The sequence below is a fragment of the Anguilla rostrata genome, chromosome 8 (assembly GCF_018555375.3).
Source record: "Anguilla rostrata isolate EN2019 chromosome 8, ASM1855537v3, whole genome shotgun sequence".
Classification (NCBI taxonomy): Eukaryota; Metazoa; Chordata; class Actinopteri; order Anguilliformes; family Anguillidae; genus Anguilla; species Anguilla rostrata.
The window spans coordinates 43,385,162-43,411,261 of NC_057940.1; the positions used below are offsets into that span (position 1 = coordinate 43,385,162).

The 26,100-nt window shown below is 39.4% G+C and overlaps 1 protein-coding gene and 1 long non-coding RNA gene across 2 annotated transcripts in view; one reads left to right on the forward strand and one right to left on the reverse strand.

The window, feature by feature from the left end:
* The window catches only part of LOC135261793 (uncharacterized), a 499,003-nt gene that overhangs the window by 57,252 nt on the left and 415,651 nt on the right, over window positions 1-26,100 (reverse strand). The gene's annotated exons all lie outside the window — the stretch shown is intronic.
* Window positions 9,172-26,100, forward strand: part of sdc2 (syndecan 2) — a 56,408-nt gene continuing 39,479 nt past the window's right edge. The window contains exon 1 of the mRNA XM_064348400.1: window positions 9,172-9,569. Coding sequence (XP_064204470.1) covers window positions 9,510-9,569 — 60 coding nt within the window. The 5' untranslated portion in view covers window positions 9,172-9,509. The remainder of the gene's footprint in view (window positions 9,570-26,100) is intronic.

Consider the following 26,100-nt stretch of genomic DNA (forward strand, 5'->3'; position numbering starts at 1 on the left):
GCTGAAAGCAGGTGCAGTAAAGACCTGGAAAGGCATTTCAAAAGAAGATGATTAGTGATGTCACGTGAATGATGCACACTATCAGTGTATTCATTTGCTACATGTAGCTACATGCATTAACTGCATTAGTTATCTCCATATACCATTGAGTAGCCTACAAGTAAAATTAATGTGTGGGGTCATGCTATCAATTAAACTACAGATTTAATGGTACATTAAAACTGGGCTATAATATTTGTACATTTAGGCAAGATTTCATTGAAAATTCAAGAAAATGTTTTTTTTAATTAGATTTGTTTGAACTCAATTTTTGGAAAAAGTGACAACCCTACTCTAGACATCTCTTGTAAGAGCTCCAGCTCGTCTTCAATTGCAGTGGTAGGCCATAGGAATTGGCAGTACGCTGGGACAAAGAGTGTATGGCTCTTAAGGGGAATGAAAAGAGGACATTTGATTGGCTATCCAACTGCAACACATCTACCGATAATATATTCCGTCTATTCCAGCCCATTTTTCACGTTCCGCGCACTTTGACCTAATATTCTGCAGCCATGCCCAGTGCACCCATGCGCTGCGCCTCTGACTGTGCCAATGTGCTGTGCAACATTGATTCTGAAAAAGGAGCCTAATGTCTTAAATAACTTCGCTAACCTGTCAGTTTGGGGTTGATAAACCAAGATTTTTAGCCGCTCACTTTGAAGCATTTTGTACAGAACGTTCATGTACAGATACAGTATGAACAGCTTGGTTTGTGAGTTCCATAATGTTTGCGATGAAGATATATTTTCTCTTGATTTGGCATTGTACCCCACAATTTTAGATTTGCTATCAAACAAATTGTGAATTCCCAGCTTTTATTTAAGGATATTTTCATACACTTTATTTACATAATGTTGTGTAAATAAAAGTAGTCATGTTTATACTTTGTCACATATCCTTTCCATGCAATGATGGTCTGGTCTGTAGATCACCAGGTGCTGGGTATCATCTCTCTCTGACGCTCTGCCAGGCCTGTACTGCAGTCATCTGCAGTCACCTGTTTGTTTTGGGGGCTAGTTTCCTTAAGTTTTCTCTCCAGCAAATGAAAAGTTCAGTGGGATTCACATTGGGTGAATGACTTGGCCAGTATGTTAGGGATTGTTGTCCTGATGAAATACCATCCATTGAGTTTTGAGGCATTTCTTTGAACTTGAGCAGATATGATTGGTCTGTACCCTTCAGAATTCATTCTGCTGCTGCCAGCAGTTACATCATCAATGAAGACAGGCTGCCAGCACCTGTGGCAGCCTTACATGTCCAGACCTTAACTCCCCCAGCATGTTTCACAGATGAGGTGTGGGGGGGGGGTTTCTGTGGATGATCAAGGGGAATTCCTTTTGGCGTTCACATTTTGCTGTTGCCATTACTCTGGCACAAGTAAATCTTGGTCTCATCTGTCCACAAGACCTTTTTCCAGAATTGTGGAGGCTCTTTTACGTACTTCTAAGGAAACTGTTACCTGGCTGTCCTGTTTTTGCAGCTAACTAGCAGTTTATATCTTGCAGTATAGCCTCTGTAGTTCTGTTCCTGAAGTCTTCTGCGGTCAGTAATCACTGACACATCCACACCTGCCTCCTGAAGAGTGTTTCTGTCGGACAGGTGTTTAGGGATTTTTCTTTATTATGGTGAAAATTTATCGGTCATCAACTGTAGACGTCTTGGCCTACCAGGCCCTTTGCAATTACTGAGTCTACCAGTGCTCTCTTTCTTCTTAATGATGTTCCAAACTGTTGATTTTGATAAGTCAAGTTTTGCCTCTGTCTCTGACTGTTTTTTCTTATTTGTCAGCACCATAATGGCTTCCTTGACTTTTATTGGCACAACTCTGTTTCTGGTTCTTATGTTGACAAACACCAATAACAGACAACTCCAAAGGAAATCAAAAGCCTAGAATCAAGACTAGATACTGAAAACTGTCTTATACTTGCACTAAGGAAGCAACTGAACTCACTAATCGGAAACACTTAAAAGCCATTTGTCCCAAAAAGGATTGTACCCTGAGTGGACTATGTATGAAACATGCTGTAATTTCTACATGCTAAACGCAAATAGTATAAAATACCCTTTGACAAAAGCTGAGAATCAGTATTTTAAACACGTGAATGGTTTGATTAAAAAATTACTATGTACCAAACATTACTGTATAATGGTGTGTTTCCTGTTCCTTTCGGATTTCCTTAGGAATGACTACATGACTGCACAACATAAATGACTCCTGTGCAATTTCCTTGGAAAACATGATTCATAGGGAATAGCCTCTGGGCAGCCAGTTGATAAGGCACATCATTTCCCCATGCATGCAGGACACTTTTATCAGTGATCCTTGTGAATTTTGCCATACCTGAACCTATTCTGGTTGAACAAAGGTAATACATTTCCCTGAGTTGAACAAAGCCTTAGGATCCAGGCCATTCACCTTTACAGGAAGAGGAAGCACCTGTTTTCGCCAGCAAGCATGTTAATGATCGAATCTTAGCCAGGGCAATTCCTGATCTGGTGGCTTCCTTTACCACACTCAAAGCCGGTTTAAATTTTCCAGTGGCTCAATCAATTGGCTGTCCTTTGTCTTCGACCCTATCAAGTGTTTTTCAACTGGTATATGTTGAGATACTTCTCGGGCCAGGTCTGGAGACTCATTCCCTGTCAGCTCAGGATACCCTTTTGTAAAACCGTTGTATTTTCTTGTCATTTTAACTTCAGTTTACAACATTTCATTATTAACTGGCAGAGATGTCTTTTATCAGGAGTCTTCAAATGGTTTTGATCCAGGGACCCCAACCCATACGCAAAGGCATCCAGGGGAGCCCCATAATACGTTAAAAATTGTTGTATTTTAACAAGATTGCTTAAAGATAGCAAACTCTGGGAGTGGGAGGGTTGAAATTCCGATCACAAACCAGGGGGTGAGGGACTAATATAATATGCCTCGACTCATGGTTTTATGTTTGTTTAAAATGATTTAAATTCTAATTTATTACAGAACTACAATACTTACAATGAAAACTTTTTGCCTGTGCCAAGCATAGCTGTCTCATGTTTGTGCAGATATCCAGTAGGCGACGGCCTCAGTTACCACCTCAATTCAGTGAGTGTTTCTTCTATCATTTAAGAGAGAAAGTTTTCCATTGTACTCAGCCATGAAATACTTCTCACTTTATGGTGTAGTGACAGGACATGTTGTAAAAAATACGAAGAAGTATTTCAGATCTGAAACCGCTGACCCTTAATTGCACTTGCATCATCAGTATCGTCAAATGGTTGTGGGGCTTATAGGATATTAGCCTTTGAATCCAGATAGACAAATCTCACGAGTAGTCAGGACATGTAATGTCACCTTACCATCTGGAACAGCATTGCATATGTATTTCAAGCCACATGTCAAGTAATTAGCCACTCAATTTCCGCAATTATCTCAATTAATAATTCAATTACCACTTTTTCAGGTGCATGGGAAGATTGACAGCACAATGTTAATGTCTGCATTTGACAATGCAGGAAAATGCCTACCAAGAACAGGTGAAAGTCTTTATTTTAAGAAGTTGGAAATGTTGTTTTATAATAAGTTGCATTATAACTCCAACAACAATGAGAAAAAATAAAACAACCTTTCCCTGCAGCTAAAAACGTGCGACTGGCACACATTTAAATAAAGAATATGTCCAGTTCTCTGTTTTATGTAGTTGTCACGGTACGGGGGGTGGGACCCAGGCGCAGAGTGGGAAAAAACACGGAACTCAACAACGGCAGACGGCAAACGGCAGAAACGCACAGAAACACACAAGCGGAAACAAAGTAAGAAACACAAACATGGTCAAAAAACAAGCAGTATTCAGTCTGAAACCACGCAAGCATCGAACAACCAAATGCATCAGGAATCAGCACCTGATCAAGGACAAAAAATCTCTAATAGACAGGTGTAACAAAGGACACATGCTTGAACTCAAAAAGTCAATCAATTCAGAAATTAGATTAATCAAAACACAGGTGGGGAAATTTGATAGAATAACGTTTGACAACAATAATCCCAATAACAGGGAGCAAGAACAAATAAAGTGCATCCCAACTGGCAGATCAAAACAACTGAACACAGTACAGGAAAACAAGAACCAGTTCTCAGTAGTTTCACAATATTGTAAGTGTAAATTTTGAAATTTAGACAGCATTGTCAGATGGTTTACTGTCTTTTCTTTCATAGAATGATGTGAACTTACAATTTCCTCAATTAATCAGGATTGTCACATCCTTATTTGTACCATAGCTTTAACCAAAGACTGGTTAGAAAATACTGGATACACCCCAAACTGTGGGCCGCATTCATGCTATAAACTTGAATGATACAATATAAGCCAGGTATGAGGCTAACATTTAATTTTCCCATATTAAAGTAAAACACTTTATCCTCTGTTCACATCGGAGGAAATTACACCCCAATGAAACTGGCTGTAGTGAAATCTAATTAAGTGTATCAGTGTATGATCTTTCACTTTTTACAAGATCATTAAAAGCCAAGGTCAGACACAGTTTGTTGGCACGCCTGTGGACAATGTGCTCATATGATATATGGTATAACCTGAACAATAAAGTGCAGACAACGACCAGACGAGAGGCCTGTAATTAGACAAGAGCTCATTCAGCAGTGACTTCTTTTGGGACCCCAGAATCAGCAGGCGGTTTTCCTCCTGTTTAGTCTACTACCATTATGTTCATGCAGGCTGGTCGGTGAACCTCTTTTTTTAGTCTCATTCAATTTATCTTCTGTGAATTGTGTGAAACTAGCTTTATGCAACCATTAAATGGAATGTACTGTACAAGAAACCCTCTGTGGATTGTTCTGTTTCATCTACTGTTAGATCTGGATTTAGCAGGAGAAACACAGGCAGTGGAAATCCAAACTGGAGGTCAACACCACATAAAGGTGCCAGAGATGAGGTTTGAACATGTTCATTACAATTTACGGCAAGCTGGGCACAAGCAGGAACAGCCACAACTGCAGAAAAAAACGAATGATTCTATTAATGAGGAGGATGAGGAGGAGGAGCAGTAGCAGAAGGAGCTTTGCCATCACCCTAATTGGCAGGGTAATCTGGGCTGCTGGACAGTGCTAAACCCACTCAGACTGAAGGGAAGGGGGCGGGGCCAGAGCTGGGGGTTAAGGCTGCTTACTGGGTGATTTAGTGCAGGATCAGAGCAAGGAGGCAGGAATCAAGTCCCAAAAGGGATTTAAGCAGCTATCATTGCCTCTAAGGGGTAAACGTACTCCTCTCGAGAGGTTAGAGGTAGAAATGAGCAATCTAAATGTGTGAAAAAGCTACAAAGGAAAGTACAGATTAGAGCTCAGGGATAAAATGTTCAAAAATGGCATTACAATTTAAAAAAATACAATTTAACCAGAATATTCAGTTGAATTGTTCATTTCAATATTGGTTTTTAATTGTTAATATCCTGTGATGGTCTTTCTTGTCCTTCAATACTGTCCATCAATACTGCTAGTAATCTATTCAGTACTGTAGAGTTTTGATCATTAAAGTACTCATTAAATTGCTTAATCAAACCATCATGCAATTGTTTAGCTCTTCAGTTGACAGCCTGTTACAGCACCTACACTTTTATTTGTCTGTAGCCTCTAAGCAATATAAATTCCATTAAGCACAACATGATTTATGGGCCAGTACTGTACAGCTAAACTCATGTTGGTGTTGCTGTTGAAACCACTCCCAGGGCATGAAACACTGTTCTAGTCTGGCAGCTTGTGATAAACGTTCACAACTGCACACTCCATGTTACCATGCTGAAATCTGTGGAAGAATTTGTCCTAGCAGAATAATATACTGGGGCATATGATATCTTGATAACTGCAAACACTGTAACTAACACAGACTGTACTTACAAGATGGATTTTGCAACATGGATTTTGCAACATGGTTGTAATGGTTTGGTGCATATGCAATGCATATGGATCCAACTATTGACAAATTTACATTGATATCATAAAACGTCATAGAGTTAAGTATCATAAGCAACATCAAGATGATAAAAACCTATACAAAATAGCAACAAGAAAGTACCACTGTGCTACTCTGTGGCCTTACCTTCTAATATTTGCTGGCTACCCTCACATCCGCTAGTAAAGTTCCCTAAAAAGACTCTTTTTCTTTTTACCCTTACACTCTGTTTCTAAACATATGCCCAAGTGAAACCCTGCAGGAATTAATGGCAAGTTGTGCATTATAATGTAAATTACTCTGAATAAGAGCACCTCCCAAATTAATGCAGTAATGCAGTATCAAATGTGACTGAAACAAATGTACAAAAAATTTACTTAACCCATTAATGCCCAGATTTTTCCCAGAGATTTCTTACATAAGCTTCTATAGTCATCCAAAAAATATTCACAGATGGAAAAAGAGTGGTAGAGACTGCGGCAACTTTAGTTGCCCATGGCCGTAAATGGTTTTCCCAACATTTAAACATCAATTTCTTATTTATTGAAATGTTTTACATCTGTAAATATGACATTTTTATTGAGGACAAAATAAATGCTTACAATAAATATTTTAAAACAGCCAAAATGTTTCATATCTCAAGTAAACATTTCAAACATTCAAATTGAAATAATATAATAAATATGTTTCAAACGTTGACATAAATTGCAGTGAAAAAAATGTTTGCCTTCTTGATTTTCTCTATTATTTCATATTTGACACACTGAATGGTTTCAGATCTTTGAACAAAATGCAATATTAGACAAAGGTGGACCTGAGTAAACACGAAACACATCTTTTAAAGGAGTAGCCAGTCTGCCAAAATTTATCCAAGGGTTTGGCAGCAACTCATCCAGGAAGTCACAAAAGATCCCAGAACGTCCAAAGAACTGCAGGCCTCTCTAGCCTCAGGTCAGGTCAGTGTTCTTGACTCCAAATAGGAAAGAGACTGGACAAAAATGGGATTCATGAGAGATTAGCAAGGTGGACACCACTACTAACCAAGAGAAACATCAATGCCCATCTCACATTCACAAAAAAGCACCTGGATGATTCCCAAGGCGTTTGGGATTATGTTCTATGGATGGATGAGTCAAAAATGGAACTTTCTGGACAATACAGGTCCATTATGTCTGGCATAAAGCAAATGCAGAATTTCTCAGTAAGCACATCATACCATCAGTCAAACAGGATGGTAGCGTGATGGTGAGGGGATGCTTTACTGCCTCGGGCATTAGACAACTTGCCATTATTGAAGGAACCATGCATTCTGCTCTGTACCAGAACACTCTTTAGGCAAATGCCATCTGTCCACGAGGTGAACCTGAAGCGTAAATGGGTTATGCAGCAAGACAATGATCCAAAACACAAAAGCAAGTCCACATCGGAATGGCTGAAAAGAAACTAAATTAAAGTTTTGGCTTTTCCTAGTCAAAGTCCTGACTTGAACCAATAGAGATGATGTGATAGGACCTGAAATGAGCAGTACATGCTGAAAATCCTACCACTTTGTCTGACTAAAGCAGTTCTGGAAAGAAGAGTGGGCTAAAATTCCTCTGCAGTGACGTGAAAGAATTATACGAAGTGATGGGTTGCAGTTATTTTTGCTAAAGATGGTGCAACCACTTATCAGGTTTAAGGGGGCAATTACTTTTTCACATGGGTGATATGAGTGTTTCACGTGGGTGAAACCATTCAGTGTGACAAAGATGGAATAACAGTGGAAATCAGGAAGGGGGCAAATACTTTTTCACAGCACTGTAAATGGTTCTTAGATTTATGCCACATGAAAATGAGTTAACATTTTTAGGAAATGTCTGAAACATTTAATGATTTTTTAAAACAAATACATATTTCTACATAAAACTGATATTTCAATATGAATGTTTCTCTAGTATATTTAATAGATTTGTTATTTCAAAATGTGGAAAAAAATTATGTAAAGGCCCGAAATGTACTGTAATAGTTATCCATAATGTAATAACTGCCCATAATATAATAAAATCAAATGTAATACAGCCCATAACTTAATAAAAATCCAATGATGTAATACAATCTTAAACCAGTAATGTAATAGCATTTTTGCCCATAACATAATAACTATTTATGTTATTGCTAGTTAATTACATTACAAACCTGATAATGACATAAACCAGTAATGTAATAATAGTCTAAAATATCTTTTAATTTATGGTGTTGTTCATTTTGGTGCTTTGGGATAGGCCCCTTTGTGCCAAATGTTGTGGTGATGTAGTATGCTACATGCTGTGCTTTTTGCCTGCTTTTCATAATTGAAAGTATACCTTGGGATACTTTCAGAGGCATTTCTGAATGCTTTGATGTACTCTGAACTACTCCAAAGTGCTCAGGTATACTGGAGTACACCGTATGGTTCTTTGTGGTACAGTACATGCGAGATGCATTCCCATTGCATCATGTGAATAGTGTATCAGTTTTCCCCCCCCAATTTTTGGCAATGATTTAGTCAGAATAAGTTATTTGATTAGCTGGTATTCATATGATGAGTTGCAATGTTTTGGACGGCGCTCACCACTTGAGTTGACAAACAGATCATCTGTACTGTGAAGAGGTAAATAAATATTTCACTGTACCTTCCCTTTCAAAAAGGGATAAAATGAACTTTGCACAAACACATCTGACGTATGCTATTATCTGACAAAGGGGTTTTAACAGTCAATATGCAATTGTAGAACGCCTTAACACATGGTGCTGCCAAATTAGGGCATGTCCAGCTCATTTTTTGTAATTTCATGACACCACGCTTTAGCACAACTATGGAGCATTGGTGGAGGCCCACGAACGAACGATCGTTTCAGTGAGTGGGACTACGCAGTCGGAGCTCCGGTCAAGCACTGAACGATTCAGTGAACGAATCTTTTGAACAAATCTTTTTAATGAACTGATTCTAATGATTCAGTATACTGAAAAGAACTGCTTTACCCATCACTACTTTATGGCACTCTTGTCTACGTTTACAGAAATGCATCTCAGTCTTTTTATCTCTGATTTGGACGATGCGGCCATGTGGTCGTTGCACCCGTCAATCAATGAAGGCTACACGCTCAGACCCGTTTGCTCGGTTTGTTTCTTCTCTCTCCACAGCGCTGCGAGCATTTCATTCGAAGCTCTGCATTGGATGCTGCGTGATATGGCTTCAAATGCCTAACCTGTTATAACGTACTTACTCCTTAACAGCACACAAACGCAATAACTACAGACTAGTAACTCCGCCTGCGTATAGTCTTGCTATGTCACAAATTCTGTCCCTTTTCGCAAGGTAGAGTGCGCCGAATAATAATAAAAGAGCAACACGCATCCGGTTGGATTCGAGAGAGAGAGAGGAGGGGAGAGGGAGAGAGAGAGAGAGAGAGTAACACAGAAGAGGGGGACGAGGAAAGGCGAAGGTTTGCCGTGCGTTGCGGGAGTAGACTTGGTATTTTGTTCGTACCATCACGCATCAAAGGAATAATGAGGAACATTTGGATAATGTTGACCCTTGGCATGGCGGCCTTTCTTACGGGGGAAAGGGTAAGTTCTGAAAACGCATAATGCCGTTTTTCCGCGGAGAAAAGTCATAGACGGCGAACTCCGCAAATTAGTTGCAATAGCTGGTCTGATGCCGACTAGCTGTTCTGCTGTAGTAATCATCGCAAAAAGAAATCGGCTATCAAAGCTTTAATTGTTTTCCGATTCGATACCGGGTTCATTGAAGTGAAGAATAAACGGTGTTCTTATTATTAAGTGTTTAAAGCACGCTGAATTTTTCGCGTGGGCTACTGCAGAAAAATAACGCAAATATCCTACGATCGGACACATTGAAGGCTTCCTCCAGTTGGGCTACGAACAATAATCAGAAGAGTTAAGACATATTATAGTTTCACTTTGAGCTTATGAATGCTGTACTTTGACTCTGGATGCGTTGTTACATTTATTTTAGTGGAGTGACAAACTTTTAAACCTGGTTTTTTTTATTGATGGGTTCGTTTTTCTTTGTGCCAGTTGGGGGAAGGGTTTGTTTTTCCACTAGTCTTTTTGGGAAGGCAAATTGACTTGTAGGCTATATGTAGTTCTGTGTAGCTCATTTGTATGAATAAGAGCAAAATGTATAGTTTTCGCCATCGTTCATTTTTTACACAGTGAAATAAAGGCCTAATACGAATGGGACTAGGGAATCTACTGTTCTGAAATGACTTATAATAACTGGTATGTTTCCCACTGTGTGTAATATGTGATGATAGCCTAAATTTCGACAGATGTAATGGAATCAGTAAGATTTGGCAGACTTTTAACAACTAAAGGAATAACCAATTAACCTGGATAAAACGGGAAGCAGATAGTGTCTAGTGCGAAGTTCTGATTGAATCGGTCTGAGAGTCAAGTGTGAATAGCTACTGCGGCAAATGACTGGAGGGGTAGGAAAGCATGGTGGTCCTGACTAACTGGGCTTTTGAGCAAAACAGCCGTCTCGATGCTAGTAAATATTTCATTTGCTGTTATTTGGATAATTTGATAAATGTTTTCAATTAATAACTCTACCTTTAAGTATGTCCTTTTAGTGTAGACTGGTTTTCAGGAGTAGCTACATCCGAGCCGACTGGTTTATGGTAACTGACAAAAAGTTACTGAATCAAATGGTTAAATCTTCTCTCTCGTTAAATCACGCCAGACTGCTTTAAAAAATGTGTGCTGCGTCGTTGTATTAAGATTTTGAAAGAGAAAGTTGCGTGCGTACAAGTCGATCATGCAGCCTGTCAACAGACAAGTAAATGTAGCGCATTAATTTGACGTGTTTCGCTTAACTGGAATAACATTACCACGTAGCCGATGAGCCAAAGTAGCAACTCATCAGTGTTGATAGACACACTAAAATGAAGCACATTTATAGCCTATTGGATGTTTATCTATATCCTTCAATAACATTGACATTGAAAAACATTTTTTTTAATGTTTGGGAACGGTCGCGAAGCCTTATTAGTTTGTGGAGTTTTATAACATCCTTTAGCGTCACTGTGTAAACAGCTAAGCTGTAGGTTGCTTGTTGAGAATGTTGACTTTATAGCCATGAGCAGGGGTCCACGAGTCTGCTTTTATGCAAGGCCAGAGCTTCATTCACCTGAACTTTGGAATGTTTTTGAACCAAAATCAAAGTGAAACTCATTTGTTTATCTTAAATTTTAGCTACTCGAGGCTGCACATTGAATTAAATGCTCGGGGAAGTCTGTTGGAAAAAGGGTTCTTGTTAAAACAGAGAAAGTCATGGTCTTTTGCCTTCTGCTTCATGCTGTGGGGTCAAAGTTTTTGTGTGTGGTTGCAGTTAATATGCCCAATGTGTCACTTCTTATTGTCTTAAACAGTGTTGCTTCCTTGCTTGAAACATTGTCCAATTGAATCAGACATCTGCCTTCTAATGGCTCATTATTTGTATACGGTCACCTTCGTACCTAATCTTTTTTTTAGAGCTCGTTTTGATGCCTTGACATTTTATTGACTCCTTCTGCATTGCACTCCTACTGTAACTTAAAACTGTAGTTCAGATGGCTGGTTTGAGGATTTTGGATATTGCTTTAATCAAGATCTTTGCTATGGTACAGTATTAAATGTAAATCATCATGTGGAGTTGTGATGTCACCTTGATATGAATAAAATGAGGTACTTCAACAAATTATTGCCTTTCTTTGATTTAGGGTTGCCAGAGGTTGCCAGAGGTTTTAAGATCTCTGGCAACCTCTGGCAACCCTAAATCAAAGAAAGGCAATAATTTGTTGAAGTACCTCATTTTATTTATATCAAGGTGCCTTGATATGAATAAAACCCTGCCTGCTTTGTTAAATCGCTAGCTTTGCCTGTTACCAAATAGGATAAAAAATAATATCTTGCTGTTCTGTGCTTGTGTTGTTAAAACCACAGAGTTCCTTCCATAAAATATCAAGTAACCATTGGTCACTTTGTATTTTGCCTGGGAAGTGGCTGGACACTTTCTCTCAGGAGATCTGCTGAATCTTCGCTTCACTTTAACTGTTTCACCTACAGCAGTGCTGTATCACTGTGAGGACCAAAGCCAGTACACAAAATTGATTCTCAATAGTGCCAGCACTTTGAAATTGCAATCAAGTTGTGACTCACCAGCAGGCAAATCTATGTGTTAATCATGCAGGACACCAAGTGGGCCTGTGCAGTGCAGCCAAGAAAGCTTCCTAATCTATTCTTGAGATACATTTTTTTTTCACCCACACTGTTGGCATTGTCTTTGAAATTGGTTTGCAGCATTTGACTTAAGTTGTTTCTAATGGGAAAGTTGGATTTGCTTGACTGTTTGTCTTTGAAAATACAACAAACCGCCCAAAAATATCTCCAAAAATATAGGTTCAATGATTGCATGTTAGAATTATCATTGATCACAATCAACTCAGAAAGCTTTAATGCTTGAGCAATGGTGTTTTGGTCTGTGTTATTTGTTTTGTTGGGGTTGGGGGGCTTGGGGGGCTTGGGGGGCTTGGGCGTAAATCTGGGGCCACCTCTCCTCTCCAAATGGGAGGTTTATTTAAGGTCAGATCTACTGTCTGAAGTTGATTTCAGGGCAGTAGCAGAAAACATGCTGTGGAAAGTTCTAATTCAGGGTTTATTCCAACCACTCAGGGACATCCAAGAAAGTCCCTATCATACTGGATAAAATATTTTTCTATCTGACCTGTATTTAGCCAGGGCCGTATACTGTAGGGCTGGTACACAGTTTTCACTGTGACAGAAATTTGACATGCTGTTTGAAATTAAGATTCTATTTTAAGATTTGTTGTCAACTGTACAGTATTTTATTTTCCACATACTGATGTTTTATTGGGTGTAATTTGCCTTTGGTGAATAATTGTTTTAATTGAGTATAGTGATAATCAAGTTGAGGATGTTCAAGCTGCATTTAATCTACAATAAAAATCCCAATAAGACCCCTCACAGACCTAGGACAGGAAATGCATCCATTTGTGATCAGTACTTTATTCCTCTATTGATTAATATTCACCAATGCCTTAATTCACATTTTGAGTGAACACACACTTAATATTGATCTCAGGCAAATACATTGGCAACAGTAGTAATATTCATAGTAGAACAGAAAGCTAGCTCTGAGATACTGAATGTAGTACATACATATGATTCCACAGTAAAGCATTACCACATTGTTAACATAGTATTTACCTAGGCCTTTCAGGCCTTCAAAGCATGTTCCCTTGGTACCCTAGCAAATACGTTCTTTGATATTTAAATATCCTGCCATTTTTTATTTATTTTTTATTGTTCATTTTTACAACAATGTGACAGCTGGTACCTGATATAAATACCATCTGTAGTCTTATGTTTCTTGTGTGGCCATCTCCTGCCTCAATATGTGACAGTTGGCTTATGCACATAAGCAAAGTGTGTATCAGTTGTTGTGTAGATCATTTCTAGGGTCGCCATTCATTGTCACAATGAGTATAAACCCATCAAACCCTAGTTGAGATGTAATTCAGTACCATATATACTGTTGTGTAATTTCATTATGCAAATAACCTCATTCAGATAATGTATGGCTTAATATTTGTTGGTGCAATTAATATTTTATATTTATGTATGTGTGTGTGTGCATGCACTTGTGCACACATGCTACAGTAGCAGTTTAGCTACCTAGACAGCTGTATGACTACACAATTGACACTGTAATCATGATGCAATAATTTCAAAGGAAAAGGTTTGCTCTTAATATTAACTTAGGTTGTCAAGTCCCCTTTCCGGACACAACTAATTCTGTTTACACTTCCAATAAGAACATGATGTGATTAAATTATTTTGTAACTTGTCTGTTGTTGGTTTGGTTCCTGCTGATTTACCTTTTTTAGCAAGGTCCTTAACCTGCACTGCTTCAGTAAAATACCCAGCTGTAGGAATGTATTGCACGTGAAAATGTAATCTGTGTAACCCCTCTAGATAAGAGAATCTATTAAATGTAAATGTAATGTAGTTCATTTCTTTCATGACATATTTGAAAGGATTCATACTAGGGATGCAAATTTCATGCGGTTCCTTTAATCGATTGTCGGCCCCAATTTTTATATGAATAATTATTAACTAATTATCTTAAAATCTACTATATGGCTTGTAAAATGAATAACTCAGAGTAGGCCTACCAATTAATGAATTGTAGCCTACAGTCATTAGAACAGGATTTGCATTGTGCTTTAAAGTCATAATTATACAAGCACGGATTCACAGACAAAAATCTGCGCAGGAGTGAAGGACTGCTGGCATTTTTATTACAGGCTGGCTGAACTGCCAGGCTGGTGACAATGCTGCTGATTAGTGCTTAACTTTGTAATAAACAAATTAACTGCTTTAGTCACTTTTTGTCTTTCTGACAACGCTAACACAGTGTCATAATAAAAATAACTGATCAACTTCTTCAATAGTGCAATCTGTATTCTGTGGTGCAAGTGGTAGGCTATTCACTTTAACAAAATAGTGGCAAGTTCCCAATTTTGTAAAGTAAGCCTCTTGATGTGCTGCAAATTAAACAAGACCAGGTCAAAACCTAGTATATGGCTGGACCTAACACACTTCATCCAGCCGACCAATGGTGTAACTTCATAACTCACTCAGTCACAGACATTTGCGTTTATAGGGCTGGCCCCGCTGTTGCGGTCCAGCCAAAAAGGTAAGTAAAGGCCTAAAATATAATGAAGTGCCGTGAGACCCCTTAGAAATGACCTCTAATAGGCTGTATCCCTGACGACTGTAACATATTGCTGCAATGTACAACATAGCCTATATGCCATAATCTGTCTTAATACTTAAGCATTTTTGTTAAGGAATATGAGCATGTCTACGTGCTGTGGGGTTAGTCTGGTTCGCAGTCTGCTGAAGGTGAGATCGGCAGCTGAGAAGACACGCTCAGATGGCACCGATGTTCCAGCAATGGCCAGATAGCATTTTGCTAATACTGTCAGGAGAGGGAATCATGACTTGTTCATCAGTCTAGGGGATTTGTGTGTAATGATGGAGAAACATCTCTTTAATCTGAAATCCGATCACCAGCATTAGGTTATTTGTTGAAATGGTTTATTGAAATTTAACTGTTTAATCATTTATGTTAATTGATTAACATCATATCCCTAATCCAAACCCATTGATACTCATTTTTTACTTTTTTGTTTCTTATAAGCAGTTGCACAGTATGGCCTAATTGTATCATCTTCCAGTGTTGCTAAGGTTTAGAAATTTGTTCTCTCTTTAGTTTTCTCAGAAACAGTAACAATCTATTTTTATAATCCTACTGGGTTGCGTGAGTATGTTAGGGCATAATAACTTATTTTGTTAATATTAAGCTTCCTGTGCGCCTCAAAGGCATCCTTGGGTTGAAAAGAATGCTTGGGGTTTTACATCACATCTTCTTAAGGTTGTGTTTAGTTTGGATTATGCATTAAATTGTAACAACAGCTTTGACAGAGCTGCACAGTTTAGGCTTTTCTGATTGTTCTGAATTGCCTTTGGCTCTCTTCTCTTCAAGTTCACATTCTTTCAAAACAGTAAACAAAATTATAGCCTTCTTAAAAGCAAATACAAGCATCAGACCTTTGGCTATTTCATTTTAATAGCTGCTATGTATATATATATATTTTAATACAGTGAGCTCCATATTGTTTGGGACAAAGAAATATTTGCTCTTGATTTGGCTCTGTACTGCACAATTATAGATTTTTGATTAAACAGTTCACATGTGGTTAAATTGCAGATTCCCAGCATTTAGGTTTATTTATCCATTTTGGATTTACCATGTAGAAATTGGCACTGTATTTATACATAGTCCCCCATTTCAGGGCATCATAATGTTTGAAACAAATTGCTTCACAGGTGTTTCTGAGTAGTCATGTGTGTTCAATTGGTTCCTTATTGCAGATACATGATAGCTTTCAGTACCTAGCTATGGTTCTAGACTTTTGATTGCCTTTGGAGTCTGTTATTGGCATTTGTCAACATGAGAACCAGAATTCTGCTCAAGAAAGCTAATATGAGATGTAAGGAAAAAAATAGCCAAAGACGTAAGCCAAACCTTAGGCTAATCAAAGTCAACTGTTTGGAGCATCATTAAGAAGAGAGCACTGGCGAGCTCAGTAATTGTAAAGGGCTGGGTAGGTCAAGGCAGACCTCTAATGTTGATGACAGGAGAATTCCCACCATAATGGAGAAAAGCCCTCAAACACTTCTCTGACAGATCAGAAACACCCTTCAGGAGGCAGGCATGGATGTGTCTGTGACTACTGTCTGCAAAAGACTTCACGCACTGAACTAGAGAGGAACATTCAAAACCACTCGTTAGCTGCAAAAACAGGAGAGCAGGTCACAGAGCAAGATCCACTTGTATCAGAGTGATGGCGAGAGCAAAGTATGAATGTATAAAAAGTGCTGCAATTTTTACAAGGTGAAACCAAAATGTATAAATACACACGTAAATGGAAGCTGTGCACTTTTTAACCACATGTGAATTGTTTGATTACAAATATTAAAATGGTGGAGCACAGAGCCAAATCAACTATATCAGATGCCTTTATCCCAAACTTGGAGCTCACTGTGTGTATACAGTATAGGTATGAATGTGAAACCATTGCTAAGGAAAATGAATGTGATATTGTGATCTCAAGGCTGACTGAGTTGAGAAAACAGGTCCTCACAGTGCGCTTAGCCAGGGAAATACCTTCTTTAAATAGGCCCCGTAGTGCTGTCTTCATCCAGACATACTGTCATCCTATATTGTTTTTCCTGAGCATTAAGAACCGGTGCAAGTTGCCCATTTGGTGTGATAGCCTGATATAACAAATTGAATGATTTTAGTTGGGGCATCTAATGGCCTGAAGTAATAGTATGCAATGGATGAAAGCTAGTGGAGAGGCTTAATTTAATTTAATATACCAATGAATAAATAGAATGTGTGAGCTATCCTCAAAAACTCATTTATTCTGCAAGGGATAGCACTGTGAATGGAATTTGTTCTCGCTGCCAGTAACCTGAGCAGAGTTAACGCTGTGTTTAAACCTCTCCCACATGGGAGCGATTCTCTTCTGAAGTCCAGCAGCCCGTCTCAGTTCCTACTATTTGTATTAATTTGGTCCAGGTCTGCTAAACATTAGGTAATCCTCCATACTTCACAAACATAAGTTCTTTGGACTTTGAGTTCTTGTTTTGTCATCATTCATGCGGCAGCCTGTAGTCCTTCCTTTCAGCAGAACTGCTGTTTGTCATTACTGTCTAGTTTTTGGTTACACTTGTACTTTGCAAAGAGTGGCATTATAACGTGGTTATGAATTTTTCAGACAGACGGAAAGAGTGAAGATGAGGAAAGTAAAAGAAGAACTAGAAAGGCACCGTGCTAGTTCATTGCAGTCTTTCAGATAGTGGATGTTTACATCTGTTGTGCTCACATCTCACAGATCTTTGCACATTTGTTTGAAAGCACACAGCGAGTGTTTTCTGGTAGGAAACGAGTCGTCCATGTTTTTGTTTGGCTCTTTTTTCAGCCCATGGCCTTTGGACAGATGCCAAAACCAGGGTAGAATGTCCTTGAGGAAAAACCTGAATGCTTCTCAGTTGAGGGTTTCTGGGAGGACAGCAGAGTGCCGTGGCACTGGAGACGTGGCAAGAGGTGATCAGTGCTGGCCTCTCGTAATCATACACAGAGTTTGAAAACTGAGCCAGACTGCATTCCCCATGAGAAAAATGAGGCCTAAGGCTCTGAAATGGAAGCACCCTGGAAAAGAATGGCAATGCACAGCCCCTTATGGGCCCAAATGGAACCAGTCCCCCCCTACCCCCCTCCCCACAGCCCTGCGCCCCCCGGCTTGATTAACTTAGCAAATGGAAAGTTTTCTTGGAAGGACTTTGGGACTTGGCAGAGCGGCCATGTGCTGAAAGGAAACCCCTATGCATTAGTCCTGCTGTCTGCTTTATGCATTTACAGTTCTGTATCCAGGATCGATTTCCATGGAGGGAATGTGCACTTGGCCTCCCTCCACTCTGTTTGTCTGCCCTTTACTGTATGGAAACTATATGGACTGGCCAGTTTGGCTGCAGGCGTCAGGGCAAACCAGTTTGCTGATGTGGATTTGCCATGAGGAAGATCTGGAAGGGTGCATGTTATTGTAATACTGTATACCTGGTCCCATTGATTCTTCCGTTATTTTCCTCCACAAAATGGGTGTGAAAATAAAGAACTCACCAGCTCTTAGGCATACATTGTATTTTAAATATTACAAGATGCTAAGTGCTTTAGGTTGTTTTTGTAAGCAGAGGAATAACCAACAACAGTGGGAATAAACAGCAACGAGCTGTTAAAGAAGTTGCATAGAGCATGTCAGAGATGAAGCTAATGTCCTCTGCACTGCATTATGATTCATGACATTGAATAGGTCTTTACACCTTCCCCTGCAGAACAGCAACTTCTGAATAAATCATTCAACTAATGTAATACTGCTCATTTGGAATTACTTACAAAGATCATCCCGGCTGTTTGTAACATGGTTCAGGGCTGTTTTCATCCAGTACTAAGGTGAAAACCTACTGACATGGATCAGCTCGGTTGTTTTCTTCAGTTTGTGTTGTGGTTCTGTTTATGTATTGAGTGTGTTCATTTAAAGCAATGCACAAGGCCATCGTGGCGAGATGTATTCCATTCCATAATAGTTCAAAGAACAGTGGCTAAGGTAATGAATAGCATGTTCTTTGAAATGAAGGTGTTTGACTGAAATTGCAAGGCCTGGCTACTGTCTAGTAAGGAGAAGCAACGAATGTAGCAATTGCTAAAGTCATAAATTGACTTCAACAGTAGTGACACTGGCAACTTAAGAATCATTTTTTTCTGAACAGTACAGTGAAAGCTAAGTGAAAAACACACTAGGGTGAATTTGGAGTCGTAATGGTATAATGAAATAATTAGCAATTTATCATTTATGAAAACATTTCTGAAATTGATGACATCACCACAGTATCCATATTCAACTCCAGTGTTTAACTGTGGTTATTTACCAAAGATTCAAGTGTAATCCATTGTGATTACATTCATAGTTACTGAAGAAGTATTGTGGTGAAAAGTGAAGGTATGTATGGTTTCATCTCTCATGTTGTTCACAGGCGCTTTAAGGTTTGCTTTTGAAAATGGATCCTTACATTTCTACTAATAATAAATGAAAGTCAAACTTCACATTTGGAATGTATTTAAATGTTGTGTACAGCATATTGTTCCACTGCTGTGAATTTTACACTGATACTTGATACAAGAAGAAAGCACTCAAGAAGTTCTGCAGTTTTTGTTTTGGGAAGGAAGAAAAAATAAAGTTTGATTGGAGTGAAGTTCATAAGGTTACATTTAGGGTATAGGCCCACCACAAAAAACAAACATTGACATTGGTAAGAAATGGGCTGTTTGTCATTTAGAAAAGTGTTTCCATTTTTGAATATAACTGCAAGATGGCCAGTAAGAACACTCAGTTTGGATTACTCAACTCCACAGCTACTGCTTTTGTCTTTTATTGGGCTGGTGCACCAGCAGCAACGGCACTGCCAAATCTGACTGTATTGTATTGTGTGGCTGCGCTGACTGTGTTGGTCCAGTTCAAACAAAACAAAAAGTGAGGAAAAGGACTCCTTGTTTACTCCTGTTGCTGTATCGCACTATGTGAAGTCAGTCTGTTTTGGCCTTTCCCTCAGACCTTTATCAACGCTCTCTTGGGGCCTTCTCCAGCAACCTTGCCCATAATGTCATCAACAAAAAAAAAGAACAGAAAATGGCATGACCTGCTCCTCATGGTTGGATAGCCCTGGCTCAGAATGAATCGGATATAGCTGTAGTGAAGTCAAATGGCTTATTATGTGGTGTCTTGTTAGAAGGCAGTACAATTATCTTTTCTGTTACATCCACTCATATGCTTCAGCATCAAATTTGGTGCATGCAAATTGGGGTCGTTCTAATGTCTTGGCACCTTTGGTCTCTGAAGCACGGTTTGATTTGGATGATGTGAACAGCCACCCACATCACCCACAAAAATATTATTTAAATCATTGTTTTGTTTTAAACATTGTTTTTACATTTGCTACAGCACAAATCATGATTGAAATACATTTTGTTTTGTTTTAATAAAGAAAAACAAAGCTCATTTTTATTTTACATTTTTATCAGAACAAATTTACTGTGGTTGAACCTCCAAAAAAGCCCTAAACCTATTGTTTGGCCTCTCTTCCACCTTTGGAAGAGAGGTGTGTGTGTGTGAGAGAGAGTGAGAGAGTGAGAGAGTGAGAGAGTGAGAGAGTGAGAGAGTGAGTGAGTGAGTGAGTGAGAGTGAGCGAGAGTGAGTATGTGTGATAGCCTTTAGGCCAAATGTGTATTGGTTCATTTATCACTCAAAAACAATAAAGCAATCCCAGTTTTGTCGACTAGTACATCAGTAACAATATATTCATATAAGTCCCCATGCTATGAAATTACAAAACACTGGACTGCAGTAGTGGGAGATTTGCTGCTGGTTAGCCTGCTAACATCAAGGAGCTCACAAAATGTACTATGTCGGATATTAATCCATTCTGCCGGGAAAAAATAATAATTTCCTGTGGTTATTGCACTTGCTTTTATTGCATTTATCTGTGCAATCCCTGTTGAAAGGATCACCAGTGAGTGCCTTTAATGGTGAATGCTTACATTTTCATATTGCAGCTCATCTCTACTTAATTCAGTTCATGTTTCAGACAAATGCACATTTATGAATTTATCAGAAAAAAATATATCAGAGGTTTGCTGTATTTCTAGCTCATCAAAAGATACAACTGTATGTAGCTCTTAAAAGTTCAGATTGATTTTTTAGCAATAACCTTCTTCTAGCCTTTAAAACTCTTTTGTAACTGGCTTACTCATGGAGATCAAGGGGAAGAATCGGATGTATTTCTGGGAGTTTGAAATAGTGTTCTTTCCTCGCTAATGCATTAGAGGAGGGGAGAATGTCACATCTTACATCCTCGGGAGGAAATGAAAATGAAAATAGAAATGAAGCTTTCTTTGCTGAAACCTCTCCCTTGTTTATCAGTTTACGTATCTGCCAGGTAAGGCATAAGATATTGCATTTTAGATTCTCAGTGGAGTTCCTGCACACCCATTGGTTTCCATATTTTGTGCATGTGTGTGAATGATGTTCCAAATATTGGGTTCAGCTGCTGGTGCTCTACTTAGGGTTCTGCATACATATTGTATCATTCATGAAAGGGTGGTAATCAAAAATGCAGAATTCAATGTCAGATTCATTGAGTGTCTTAAGACCTTTAAAGTGCCAGTGCCATTCTGGTATTGGGATGTTTGAGTGTGTGGTCTCTGCTTGTGATGTACTTGAAGTGAAATGTTACCTGTAGCACATTATTACCTAATAAATCTATCACTGTATTTTAATTTAAGAGCAAATGCCCTTTAATTTGGATGTACCTGTGACAGAAATGATCTATTTTCAGGTTTATTATTATTATTAACATTATAAGTCGTCAAAGCAGATGCATTTTCACACGTCCCTGAATTTGTGGACCTTTGTTAACAAATTCCATTGTCAAAGAATTTGAGGGAAGCCATGTACTAATATATTTTCATGAGCAATGGATGTTTACTTGCATGTCTTCTTTCCACTTAACCCCTTATGTCTAAGCTTCAGGCCTGCCTGTTATTTAGTGCAATTGAATTGTGGAGTTCTGGTTGTGATGTCATGGTCCCTGTGTCCCCTGTGTCTGATTGTAGCTTCAGAAGGTTAGACTAATTTACTGGGCTATAAAATATACATTTTAATGTGAAGGGAATGTGTTTTCTGGTATTTTTGATGGACTTATTTAGCGTGACTTTCATAGCCTTTTCAGCCAGCTGATTTCACTAATTGGTTCTACCTCCTGGCTGAAAAATTGTGCTAATCAGCAAATCAGGGTGATTAGAACAAAATACTGGGGAGGACTTTTTTGGACCTGGATTTTCCATCCCTGCCATTTATGCTGGGGGGCTCAGGTGATGGGCCTTGTGCGGAGGGGCAAACCTGGACCAATGGAATGTGAACTTGGTGTTCAGGCTCATCCACATGACCAGTGCAACTGGGGGTATTTTGCTGAAATATTTCTGCAGCAGTGAAGAAGTTATCATTGAAGATTAAATGGATCAGTATTAACTTTTGAAGTGGGATTGCCAGATCGACGTCTACATGTATTTCTTGCACCCCTTATTTGTAAGACTATGAAGGTTCACCTTTTTACGTATGCTCAAAAAAATGACTAAAACTCTTTGGGATGTCACGTATGTTGCTGTGTTTGATTTTGCCTAAGGTCATAGACTTGACCTTGCTTGCAAACCTTAATCAGGCAATTTTAATTTAAAAAAATGAAACAGCTGGCCTGCCTCATCTCTCCAGATGTTCAGTGTAAGCAGAGGTCATGGCAATAGATGTTATTCACAGGTCTGAACCAAGAGGAATTAAACAAACACCGAGTGAAAGCTTTTAACAGTGACAGGGGTCCGATGGAGGATGGAAATTAAGCAATAAGAGCGAGAGATGGAGAGGAGATTGGGGGGTGGGAGGGTTGGCTCTTTAATCACTCCATGTTGAGTACTGCTGTGACCCCCCATGCCTGTGTGCTCTCAGCCATATTAATGCAGCCTCTCTGAAAGTGGGAGCTAATCTTTGTTAATGGACTCTTTGTTAACACCCATCAGCATGCGGGTTTTCTCAATATTGGAATGGAAATGAAAGCCATGTCTGTGTCCAGTTAGTGCCATGCTTCAGAGGTGGCTGTTTATCGGATTCAAGCTTAAAAAAAAACGAGCGCCTGAAGAAATTAGATTTTTGTTTTCAAAATGTAACACGATGAATCAAACCAACTGACAGCTAATTTTCGCGGGCCCATTGAGGAGTCTACACAGCGGTAATTGGTGGAAAATCACAAGCAAGCCTCTACAAAAACAACAGAGCTGGCTTTATCTGTGTACTTATAGCTTGCGGCTATCTGTGCCCATGACTTCCCGTGTTAAAGCTGGGCTGTTGATTCATCTCACGCTACTCTGCACTGTGCACTCTTCCTCCGTCTCTGTCAGCTAGTCTGGATATTATACTGTGTGTGTTGGCCTGCTCTTCACATCATGCACTGTGATTCACTATGCCTGGCTTGCTTGGACAGGTGTTATTTGAAGGGTGTCGAAGGGTACAGTAGTTCCTTTCTTTACAGAGCTCAAATTGGGGCCATCACATGCCCATGCTGTGTCGTATGGATGTTGTTTATGGATCTTGGTCGTCATGGCATTTTGCCCAGCTGCGCGTTGCCATGTGTTCCTAGAAGACCACAGTGGCCTTCAGCAGGCAGGGAAGGGCCTCAGTCACAGGGAGGGCAGTACTTAACCATTACAGTATGTCCTGGTGGGTGATGTGGCAGTCAGTCCCAAGATGTGCACATGCTGTAATTGTGGACCTTATTTCACGTGACTTGTCTCATTGGTCAGGGATTCTTTTTTTCACATTTATGAAGTGCAAGCAGCTGATAACAGAGAGAAGAAGGCAATAGTCTTAAAGGCCTTGCGTGGATTTCATATGGAAAAAGTAAGCTGAGGGACGAAGCCAGAGAGGGTGCTGTTTCTAAGACTGAGGAAATGTCTGCAGCCTTAAACCGCACATTCCTGAAGAATTACAGCAGAGGGAAAGAATCGAGCGGTTTAGAAAACGGGGTTTGGCAGACACGTGACGGTCGTTTTTGGTTGTCAAATTTCTTAGAGGTCCTTCCCTGGTTTGCACTGAATGGTGAAAAGGTCTGTTTTTTCAGGGTATCGCCACCTGATGTCTTCCTGTGTGCAGGCTGTGGTTCCAGCTGCAGCATGCCACTCACTATTCCGTGGGGTCCTCATCCTGCCACAGAATTATTAAAGATTTAAAACCAGGCTGAACAGATGAGCTGTGAAAGCTATTTCTGCTGCCAGAGTTTAATTATTCAAGAAGAACGGAATATGAATTAGATATTTCATCTGAACTTTTTGAACCCAAGTTTTATTCCTCTTTCTGAGACAGGCTACAACAGTCCTGCCCTGTGGTAATATCCATTTGAAAAATATTTTAATTTAAAATTTGAAGTGAAATTTGCCTTTGAACATTAACTGGCCACACACAGAAAGGCATGTGGGAAAATGGTCTTGGCTTGGCTTAGATTTTGACATATATGTATGAAGAGCAATACGTTGCGTAACGTCCAGTAATGTGTCCCTTTACTGTGGGTACATTGTAGTGCCTGGATTAAAACGAAGACTGATTCCAACAGATGGCAAACATGTGTAGAGCACTGATGTGGCCCCACCTTCTTTCTGACCCTTTAGTTTTCCCTTTTCAGTACAGAGAAGCAGTTATTTGCACAAATAATCTGAGCTAAAGACCAGACATATGATGTTTTTGTAAATGTGTGCAGAGGGGCATTTTTAGGGTGGTTGAATGTCAGACAGTCTTAGGCAAGCTGAGGGTGCAGACAGAGAAATGGTGCCAGTGAACTGAAACAGGAGTCCCTGTTAAGTTACGTAAGCCATGGAAAGAAAGAACTCAACCACCACAATTGCTTCATTGGTGTCTGTAATATTTTTACATTTTTGCTGATGCATTTTTTGTCATTCACTCTGTTTTGATAGTGATAGCATATCGTTCTGGTATTAGAGGTATGGTATCCTTATTGGTATGAACAGTACACTGCAGAGATTGATGTTACTGTATGGCCTATGACAGAAATGTGAGAGGGTTTCTCCGTAAACAAATTCAACCAGGATTTGGGCGTTTTTTTACAGGCTTATATTTAAAATCTTCCTCATAATTCCTTCAGGCAGTCATTGTATATTAAAATGAATAAAACAGAATTTTTGACTTGGAATCATGCATAGATAGGTAAGGAATATGTATATTAAAAATGGGATAAAAAAAGGGATACTGAGAAACAGGCCTTTCCCATGGAATGGTTCTGGAATATGTCAAGGATACTAGTAGTGCCAATTCAGTATTCCTAACATTTGTAGACTGTAGCATTTAGAGCAGGGGTGCACAACGCCAGTCCTGAAGGACCGGTCTGTGTGCCCTGCTGAAAATCCCAGCTTAAACCAGACTAAGCTGGTCAAGATGGTTTAAACTGTGCTTTCAACACTTGTAGCTGGTTTTAAGTGGTTGACCAGCAGTTCACCACCTGACCAGTTTATAGTCAGCTTTGGCTCCAGCTTACTCGACCAGCTTAACCAGCTTTGACCAGTTACAGACCAGCCGCAGACCAGCCCCAGATCGCCTTTTACCAGCCACAGAGCAGCTTTGACCTGCCACAGAGCAGCTTTGACCTGCCATAGAGCAGCTTTGACCAGCTACAGAGCAGCTGTGTACGAGCAGCTTAGAATCCCAGCTGGTCTTTGCTGGAATTTTACGCAGGGTGCTGTTTTTTTTCCCAACCAGTTACCTTAGTTTTAGTTTTCTGACAGCTCTATAAACTACACTAATTCACTCCTGTACTTGATCACATTAAAATATTTAGGATGCGCAGTCTGCTGCTGTACCTGGTGCTTATACAAATGTCACATTAAGGTATGATTGAGCTATTGAATTGGATACTTCAGAGCAGACGTTAGCACAGAATCCTGAAACAGATCAGCTTGGGTTGTGCACCCCTGATTCAGAGGAACAATATCATTGTGATACATCACACCAGCATGTGCAAAAACGGTATGCATGCTGAAAATTGCTAAAGTACAGAGATGATGATGATAGATCTGGAAATGTGAGCCATGCAGTTGAACACTAATGCCAAGAGATGCCAGACCTGGACCCATATTTATAAAGCATCTGAGAGCAGAAGTGCTGATCTGGGATCAGTTTAGCCTTTTAGTTAATAATGGATGGTCAGCATATAGACAAGGGAAACCTGATCCTGTATCAGCACTCCTGCTCTCACATACTTCATAAGTATGAGCCCTGAGCACATCACAATATCTTTAGTACCATACTGTGTGTAAAATCATATGAGGTGTTTT